Source organism: Cajanus cajan, chromosome 11 (assembly GCF_000230855.2).
Source record: "Cajanus cajan strain Asha chromosome 11, NIPB_CcT2T_4, whole genome shotgun sequence".
In the NCBI taxonomy this organism is placed as follows: domain Eukaryota; kingdom Viridiplantae; phylum Streptophyta; class Magnoliopsida; order Fabales; family Fabaceae; genus Cajanus; species Cajanus cajan.
The window spans coordinates 24739665-24750244 of record NC_138527.1 but is presented as its reverse complement, the minus strand read 5'-3'; the positions used below and the strand labels follow the sequence as shown (position 1 = coordinate 24750244).

Here is a 10580-nt window from a genome sequence, read left to right as displayed (position 1 = left end):
AGCCCGGGTTGACATTATAAGGGTCATCCCGAGCACGCGTTGAACAATGTCAGCCCAGAATCCGAACAGATCACGCCCGAGCCCGGAGATCTCGTCCCAGGCCAAAACCGTTCTCCAATTATACCATATTATGTCACAACGTGATCGTATCATATTATATGATATCGTATCATATCATATCTTATCTCAGGCCCAAGACAACCCTAATTCACACAAAGGTATGTGCATTATATATACGAGACTCATACTCATACAAACCCTAACTTTGGCATCGGAGTCTCTTTTGCAGGTACCTCCCCCATCTTGGAGCACCAACAAACACATCAAGCAAAGAAGGCTCACTGATCTTACTGGGCAGACCATCCCTACGGCCAAATTCCGGTAAGAACAGATGACATGTAAGATGCGTAGCCTTTGTTTCTCTTTTATTTTATATAAGAAATCAAGAAATATTTTTTATTAGAAATCAACGCTAAATCGTACTAGAAAAATTAAGCTGAGAAGAGTGTATACTAATAATAATTTCTTAACGAAAATTACAGTTTTAAATTCATAATCTTTGGTCTCAGAATCCAGTTAACATTATTGGTATCTTGCAGCTTCTTGACAAATACACGCAGTAGCAGTACTACAACTAGTAGTAACGTTGAAAAAGTGAAGCAGAGGGTCTCACTTCAACGAATCATAGGAAATTGCAGTGTTGCTTCAGCAGCATCAACCTTGTTGTTTAACAGGAAGGTGCAGCAACGCTTTGACGAGGTGATGGACGTGCATGGAAGATTCCCCACTTTCACTCACAGCCTTAACCGCTTCCTCTCTCATTAACTTGGCCCTTCTCTTCTCAGGACTCTCCCCACTCATAACCGCAGCCACCACCCGACCCAACTCATCCGGGTCGGGCACAGAATCCGCCCCGGAACACACCCTCACGGCCACCCCTCTGTCCTCCACCAACATCCTCGCATTCACGAACTGATCCGCCTCCATGGGCCACCCCACCATCGCAACCCCACTCACCATCGCCTCCATCACCGAGTTCCACCCGCAGTGACTCACAAACCCTCCCACAACTCGGTGACTCAGTATCGCCACCTGTGGGGCCCAGCCCCTAACCACCAACCCCCGACCCGATACCCGATCCGCAAAGCCCTCAGGAACCAAGCCATAGCCTTGCTCTATTTGTTCCTTTGTGGACGCCGTTTTCACAACCCAAAGGAAACGCGTTTGGGATCTCTCCAATCCCAACGCCAAGGCCTCCATTTGATGCTTATTCAACAGCTTCTGACTCCCAAAGCAAACGTACAACACCGAACCTTCTTCTTCCACCCCATCCAGCCACTGCAGCACTTCGGATCCCTTCTCCGGGTCGGACTCCACCCGGTTAGAGCCCAACGGCCCAACCGCGAAGACCCTGGGCTGGCCCAACTTAATGTGATCCAAATAAGGACCTTCCAACGCGCGGAACGTGTTGAAGACAGAGCCCCAGCTGGAGGCGTTGGAAAGGAAACTCTCCTTCACGAACTCCGACTCCGGGTCTGATTCCCTGTAGCGGAGGAACACGGAGGGAAGGTGGTCCCGCTCAAACGACGGCGTTCCCGGGAGTTGGGGGAAGTGGAGGAGTCCGTTTGAGTTGCGAAAGTGTGGATTCTGCCAGCAGTGGTTGAGGACGGTGGTTAGGAAGGCGCCGACGCCGTAAAAGGCGAGTCTGGGGATGGTGAGTTGGGTAGCGAGTTGGTGAGTCCAGCCGAGGAAGAAATCGGAGATGAGGGCCACAGGGGGGTTAGGGTGGGTGGCGAACCAGTGGATGATTTGGGGTTGGAGTTTAGAGAGGGCGTTGATGAAGGGGTAGTTTCCGGTGTTGCCGACCTCACGCACGTTTTCTACGCCGGCGGGGATGTTTGGGTGGGGAGGGAACGGGAGGACGAGCGTGTGGAGCGTGTTTGGATGAGAGGATAAAAGAGGGTTGAGAATTGGAAGGTTTTTTGGGGTGATTACGATGGTGAGGGTTAAGCCTGCAAGGGCTAAGTGATGAGTGAGATCGAGAAGTGCGAGAATGTGACCCTGTGCTGGATATGGGAACACCAGGATGTGAACTTTGGACATGGTGTGTGTTGTGTGCGAATTACAAGATGAGTTCATTCGGAAACAATTTGGACTTCATTTATGACCTACAACGTACTAGTGTCTTGTTCTTCGTCAACGACAGTGGGGACATGCTTCCACGAAATTATTGACCTCTTTTATTATTCAATCAATTGTTGATGCTCAACACTCTTCACTTCTTCTTCACTCCTTTCCCTTGAAATATGTTTTCTGATTTTGAGGAAAAACTTGATAGTTTTTAAATTAGAAAGATTTTAGATCTTTAAACCAAAATTTACTTTTATCATAAGCTTTCCACACATGCTACAAACTTTCTCTTAACATCATTTCCTTTCTTAACCATGCATTTTCTATTTGAATATCATTGAATTAGTATATAGATCAGTAATTAACAATTAATAATTCTAACAAATGATAAACTTTAAAAAAGCCTATTTCAGGACCTAATTATATTTTCTCCAATTTCAGTGTCTATTTCATACATCCTTAATCAAATAATTAAGAATTTAGAATTTTGGATTAGCATTAACCAAATTAATGAAATTACTAACTTGATAAGAGTTATAAAATGACACATGAACTCGCAATTTACAAAGTCAAAGACAACTTGTAAATGGGCAAACACTATGACTTGAACACAAGTAGAGGAGTGATGATTATGATAGAAGACTAGGGACGTGTGGAGCGAATGAAGTCATCACCCAATCTAGCAAGTCCATACAAGTTTCCCTTAACAACTTGCAAATAAACTTCATTATCACTGATAGAGGTAGAAGCAGAGCCCTGTGTGCCTTCATGTATGGCTTGTTGCTTGACCTCATTTAAGCGTTGGTTATATTTCTCCTGCACCAAATAAAGTCAAATATTTTTTTTTTATCCTATTTAAACTCCAAAACAAGCTATATTTATATGAGCATCACCATATAGACATCAACAACATCAATATTCTATTCTTGCTAATAGAAAAAGGGATATGCACAATAATTACATTATACACAAATTAATTGAACCAAATAAAAAATCATAAAGACAAAGGAATATCCATCTCACAAGACAATCATGGCATTACACCTAAAGAATGCAGTTTATTATGTCTCTTTAGGAAAAAATGGAATTTATTACACTCTTTTAAAGAAAAATGAATACTGAGTGAGATATATTGTGACTCAAGCAGTTACGGTGGAAGCATGTTGCTGTCACGATGGAGCCAGCAATCCTTGAACGATGGGTCTCAAAAATCCTTGAACGATGGGTCTCGGAAATCCTTGAACGATGGAGCTAGCATTGCCACGATTTGGGGGTTTAGGTTTTTTGCTACGGGTGAGTTGAAGTTGAGCGTAATAGGTATTTAGGCTCCTGGGGGTATGTACTTGAAACGTTTTACATTTTATTTTTTACTTTTTTTAGAGGGAAAAGTCATAATTATAAGAGGGAAAAGCATTCTTTTAGTATACATTTTGTTTTATTTCAAAGAAAAATATATTTAAGCGGGAAAAAATATGTTAACATAGTAAATTAATTTAAATATTAAATTGATACTTAATATTAATGTTAAATTTTGAAATTATTATTAATATAAAATGAATTTAAATAATTTTATAAAAATGATGAATAAAAATTTATTAATATAATGTTTTTTTAAAATATTTTTATGGTTTATATTTTTAAATTGTCTGAATGTTAATTTTAAAATGAGTTTCATATGTATAAATGTTACTATATTTTTATCTTTTATTTTAAATTTTTATATCTATATTATATTATTAAATTATTTTTTTAATAATATGATGTTTGAAGATAAAAAATTATACAAATAAGAGTACATTACACTTTCGTTCTTTAATATATATATATAAATGTTAATTTATATTATATATTGACGTATATATGAAAGTATAATATACATAAACAATAATTTATGATTAAAGAATATTTTAGAATATTTGTTAAATCAAAAAATTAAAAATATAAGATTACATATAAATTATATTATATATTTACAATCAATAAATTTAACAAAAAAAACAATTGCTTAAGATATGGTATAATTAGCATGCGCTAAAATTACTCAATAAATCAATTACTTAAATTTTGGTATAATTAGCATAGTAAAATTAAAAATTTAAGAAGATGAATTTAAAATAAATAAAAATAAAAGGATAATTAATTATTATATTTTAAGAAAATTGATGTGTCACAATATATTCGGTATAAACTAATAGAATTTTTATTGGGTAAGTACTAGGTTAAGGATTTCATTACAAGAATTTGAAATAATAAAGATATTTTTAATTAGTATTTTGTACTATAAAACCCTAATAAAAAGGTTGTAAAATATTTAATGACTTATTTTAGCATAACAAATATATAAATATAATATTTTTTAAGTATATCTTTAAAAGAGAATTTTATATTTTTCTAACTTTGCTCCTCTTTTCCCCTCTGAAAAACTTATATTTTTCTAACTTTACTAATTTAGTGGTTTTTGTTAATAACATTTATATACTATTTTAGTCTTCTTGAGATCACTTTTTAGTCATAGGATATTTAATTTTTGGGACAAAAAATAATATTTATGTATTATTTCTTTAATTAATTTGAATTATTTGGTTGGTTATCTTATTGCGCATTATAATAGCTTAAGAAACGTTATAGAAGTAAGTTATTGGGCCAATTGATTATAAAATAAATAAATATTTAGAGAAATAAATAATTTTTTTAAATAATTCAATAAAAAATATGATTAATTAATATTTATTCAATAAAAAATAAAAAAAATTAGAATAAGTTAGTGAATATTATCCACAATTTTTTAAATTTTAAACTTAAAAGAAACTTTTAATTTTAAAATTTTGATCTATACATTAAAACTTTTAATTTGAGAAGTAATATTATACGTATGTAATATACTATTCAACTTTTAATTATGAAAGTTAGCTACCTTTGTAGTCTAAATTATAATTTCTATATTGATGGTCCTGGGTTCTAATCTTTATTAGACCATTATTTATCATTTTCTTAATAAAATGAATATTTTCTTGTCATTTAAATATCACGTCATGAAATTCTTTTTAACAATTTAATTGATAAAGAAGACTAACAATATCAAATTATGAAATGTTTTTTTAGCAACTTCAAAGACCAAAATTTCATAATTAAAAAAAGTAGGATAAAACACTATAGGGGACCAAAAGTGTATTTAGTCACACACACACATATATATAGTGTTTAGTTTCTTGGGTTTGCTTAGTGGTTTTTTTTGGTAAAGATAGGAAAGATTACAAAGATGGCCACAATGAGGATTGAACCTAGGTCCTCATGCTTCTAACTACCCCAAGCCCTCCCCACCCAACCACTAGGCTAACCCTAGAAGTTATAGCTTAATGGTTTAGCTACCTTGTGTCTTATTTAAATATAATTTTTAAATTAAAACTTTAGTTTTGTTTTTCTTTTTTAATTTCTTGTTAATGATAGAATAGCGACCGAAAAATTCGGTCGCTAATATTAGAATGTGTTGCGACCGATTTTATATTCAGTTGCTATTATTGGATTTTTTTGCTACTGAATTATATGCGGTCGCTATTAGTCATCAATAGAATTTTTTAGCCACCGAATCATCATCGATTGCTATTTATATCTAAAATTTTAACAATTTGGCCGCTAATTTGGTCGCAAAGCTTAATTATAAAAACTTTTTAAAATAGTGACGGATTCAGCGACCAAATGTCTTGTTACTGATTAATTCGATCGCTAATTCGGTCGCGAATGAAATGTAATGACCAAATATTAAATCGGTTGCTGATTCGGTCGCAGATTAGATACTGATTTTTTCTATCGCTAAATTTGGTCACTATTTTACATTTTTTTTGTAGTGCTACATGCATGTGATGCAAGTAAAACTCATGTACGATTTTCTGGAAGCTAAAACTTAGGTGTATACTCATGTACGATTACTCGAATTTTAATACTCATGTATGGTTGTCCAAAGGTTAAAACTCATGTGCAGTTGTCCGAAAACTAATACTCATGTACAGTTGTCTAAAGGTCAATACTCATGTACAATTTGCTAAAGGTCAGGCAATACTCATGTACAATTGGCCTTAGGCTAATACTATGTGATTGTCCTTAGGCTACTCATGTGTGGTTACCCAAAGACCAATACTTATGAACAATTATAAAACATTTTCTACACATGATACATGTCACATATATAAAGCTCTGTACATCATTTCATCCCATGGACTAATGTCATTCACATAGCACATCATTTTTATGTCAATCTCATGCATACACATCATCATCACATCAATATTTGACATACACATTATCATCTCCTATCACATGCTTGACTCAGTTAAAAATATAGTTCACAAGCACAAACATCTCAAATGCACATAACAATTTATAGCACAATAGTTTATCACACCACATCTCAAACACATAGATGTGTCCCTTAACACTTCTCATATACACATTATAATTACTCTTTAAACTTTCATACAACAAGTCGTAGGACTAAGTCCCTCTTAGTTTGCTCATGGTTTCTAATACTCACCATTATAACTCATAAACTAGTTCTTCTTTTCTTAAGCTTCAAAGACATTGTGTGGTCTAAATGCGAGACTGGGAGTTATACATTTCTATCAAGTTGATATTTATCTTGTTATAAATATAAGACAATTATTTATAACATCTATGTTGACCTCAAAAGTTAATTTTGTCATCTACTATTTTTAAAAATTACAAAATCGTAGCATTTTAACCTAATTCTAATAGCATGACCTCAACTCACTAATTTGATCATAACTTGAGTTCTAGATATCCTTTTTGGGTGATTCCAAAAACATTGGAAATATAACATCTAGGTTGGGTCATGCATGACCAGGTTCTAAAAATCATTAAAAAATTGTTATTTTTTAAATGAAAATGAGACAAAAAATGTCGACGGCGTTCCCGGGAGTTGGGGGAAGTGGATAGGTCCGTTTGAGTTGCGAAAGTGTGGATTCTTCCAGCAGTGGTTGAGGACGGTGGTTAGAAACGCACCGGAGGAGTAAAAGGCGAGTCTGGGGATGGTGAGTTGGGTAGCGAGTTGGTGAGTCCAGCCGAGGAAGAAATCGGAGATGAGGGCCACAGGGGGGTTAGGGTGGGTGGTGATTCTGGTGAACCAGTGGATGATTTGGGGTTGGAGTTTGGAGAGGGCGTTGATGAAGGGGTAGTTTCCGCTGCTGCCGACCTCACGCACATTTTCTGCGCCCGCGGGGATGTTTGGATGGGGAGGGAAGGGGAGTAGGAGCGTGTGGAGCGTGTTTGGATGGGAGGATAAGAGAGGGTTAAGAATTGGAAGGTTTTTTGGGGTGATTACGATGGTGAGGGTTAAGCCTGCAAGGGCTAAGTGATGAGTGAGATCGAGAAGTGGAAGAATGTGACCCTGTGCTGGGAATGGGAACACCAGGATGTGAACTTTGGACATGTTATTCTTCATGCAAGACCAAGAAAACAAATTAGTTTTCGAAATATGGTGCAAGTGTTTATCTCTGTACAATATAACTATTAGAGGATAAGGAAATAGATAAGGTACCTGCTCTTCCAAAGGGATTGAATGCTCTTTTAGTTATCACAAAATCACACATTGGTACCTTTGTTGAAAAAAGTGAGTCATGATGATTGATGACTTCCCACATGACTACTCAAGGTTATTTATGAAATTTCACTTTACTCTCTTTTTCTTTCTTTCATTTCTAAGAGCATCTGTAATGGCTCCCTGTACCACATTACTGTCACATCAGTTCTGGCTTATTTTATGGGTTACTTAAATTTTAGCAAAGTTGTTTGTAGAAGCCTCTCTTCATTTCCAACGAGGAGTTTTTATGTTGCTTCTATAAGATAATTATGTCTAATGTAAAAAATATGTGATATATAAAAGGATTAATAAATAATTAATTAAATAATTAAATACTAAATCATAAATGAGTTTAATGGAGCATTTATGAGAATAATTATTATTTGACGGAAATAACAATCTTTCTACTATGGAGAAAGGTACACACTTTCTTATTATTATGTGAGTATCATGAATTTCAAAGATCCTTTAATTTTCTATAATTGATGTATTAGAAAATCATAAAACTTACATGTGGTATCAGAACCTGATTTTGAAATTAAATGATTCTCCGTGAATGACATGTGTTGTAAAATTGTATAATTTTCCATGAATGTTATATATATACATATATAACAATTTTGCAATGATCCATAAGACATTGTCAAATTAAGAAATTTCAAGCAATTTTTTTTCTCACCGGAAGTGAGATAATTGTACAACAATGAAAAATAAAAGAATATTTTTTCACCATAAGTGAGATAATTGTGCAATAATGAAAATACAAGGATATGTTCTCACCCGAAGTGAGATAATTGTACGACAATAAAAGAAAAGAATATTTTCTTCACCTGAAGTGGGAAAATATTATGAAAAGTGAAAAAGAAAAATGATAGATAAATAAACGAATATTATATAAATGTTATGTTTGATCCTTTGAGTACCACCAGAAGTGGAATAATTCTATCAAGGTCATTGTTGCAATATTATGTTTAATTTTCTGTTTCATGTTGTTTGTTTGGATCATGAATGTAATTCTTAATTTTAAATTATGATTAATATATTAAATTCCACATTATCCAAATCTTAGTGGTAATCGTGTAAGAATTATTTTCTTGAAAGTTTTTTTTTTTTTTTTTTGAAATACCTAAATTTGTATTTCTAATTGGAAAGATTTGATTTTTTTTTAAATCAAATTTTGGAATTAAGTGTACGATGAATTTGTTAGTCACCAAAGTGACCAAATTTTATATTTATTTAATTCTACATTAATGATGATTTAATTCAATTACCCATAGAATAACGGATGCTAAATAAAATAATTTGTTTGTTTATGGGTATATTAAAATTCATTATTATAAGACATTTATGTATCGCCCAAAGGTTGATTAGTTGTTCTCATAATTAATGAATATAATTATGTGTGACTTATGTGTGCTATTAGATTATTTATATATCCAAAGGTATTAGATAATTCTAATTGGTACATGTTTAGTTGCAAAATAATGATTAAATTTATTAGCATCATTATGTTTGTACATTGTATATTGATGTATCACCCAAAGGAAAGCATCAATATACTATTAATTGATATTTGAATATATTATATGTGTAGCATGTATTTTGTCTCAAAACACTCATGTGAAAATTTTTATTATGCAGTATCTGTTCCCAATTCACTAAATTCTCTTGTAGCATCTGTTCCAATTTTTAATGGGCTTAATTTCTCAGACTGGAATGAGCAAGTCCAATTTCACCTCGGTATATTGGATCTAGACCTTGCTATATTGGAAGAGAAGCCTGCTACTATTACTGACTCTAGTAGTAATGAAGAGAAAGCCTATTATAAAGCTTGGGAAAAGTCTAACAGACTCTGCCTAATGTTCATGAGAATGACTGTTACTGACAGTATTAAGACAGCTCTACCCAAAACTGAAAGTGCTAAAGAATTTATGGGTTTTGTGGGAGAGCGCTCTCAAACAGCTGATAAGTCTCTTTCTAGGACACTAATGAGTACATTGACCACCATAAAGTTTGATGGTTCACGTACTATGCATGAGCATGTCATTGAGATGACAAATATTGCAACAAGACTTAAGTCCGTGGGAATGGCTGTGAATGAGAATTTCCTTGTACAATTTATTCTTAACTCATTACTGACTGAGTATGGGCCGTTTCAAATGAGCTATAATATCATGAAAGACAAATGAAATGTGCATGAATTGCATAGTATGTTGGTTCAGGAGGAAACAAGACTTAAGAATCAAGGAAGTCACTCAATTCATTATGTAAGCCACCAAAGGAATCAAGAAGCTGGAAAGAAGTTTGTTAAGAAACATGATAAGGTCAAAAAGCCATTAAAGATTAATGAGGCATCTATGCCAATCCAGAAGAAAGCATCAAAGGGTAATAATTGCCATTTCTGTGGGAAATCTGGACACTTCTAAAAGGATTGCCCAAAACGTAAGGCTTGGTTCGTAAAAAAAGGTAAGCTTAATGCTTATGTATGTTTTGAGTCAAATTTAATTGAAGTTCCCCATAATACATGGTGGATCGATTCTGGATGTATGACTCATATTTCTAATACGATGCAGGGATTCACTACAATCCAAACCATAAGCCCAAATGAGAAGTTCGTCTTCATGGGGAATAGAGTGAAAGTTCCAGTGGAAGCAATCGGGACTTATCGTTTAATCCTTAACACTGGACATCATTTAGATTTATTGGAAACTCTTTATGTACCTAGTTTATCTAGAAATTTAGTTTCATTATCTAAACTTGATGCTATTAGATACTCTTTTACTTTTGGTAATGGATGTTTCAGTTTATTTAAGCATAATCATCTCATTGGTACTGGTATTCTTTGTGATGATTTATA

The 10580-nt window shown here is 34.0% G+C and overlaps 1 protein-coding gene across 1 annotated transcript; it reads right to left on the bottom strand.

Moving 5' to 3' along the window:
- Positions 1-491: 491 nt before the first annotated feature.
- LOC145953030 (UDP-glycosyltransferase 89A2-like) lies at positions 492-2267 on the bottom strand. Its single transcript, XM_083066408.1, has one exon. The coding sequence runs from the start codon at positions 2137-2139 to the stop codon at positions 715-717; it is 1425 nt and encodes a 474-aa protein (XP_082922534.1). The 5' UTR covers positions 2140-2267; the 3' UTR covers positions 492-714.
- Between the last annotated feature and the right edge of the window lie 8313 nt (positions 2268-10580).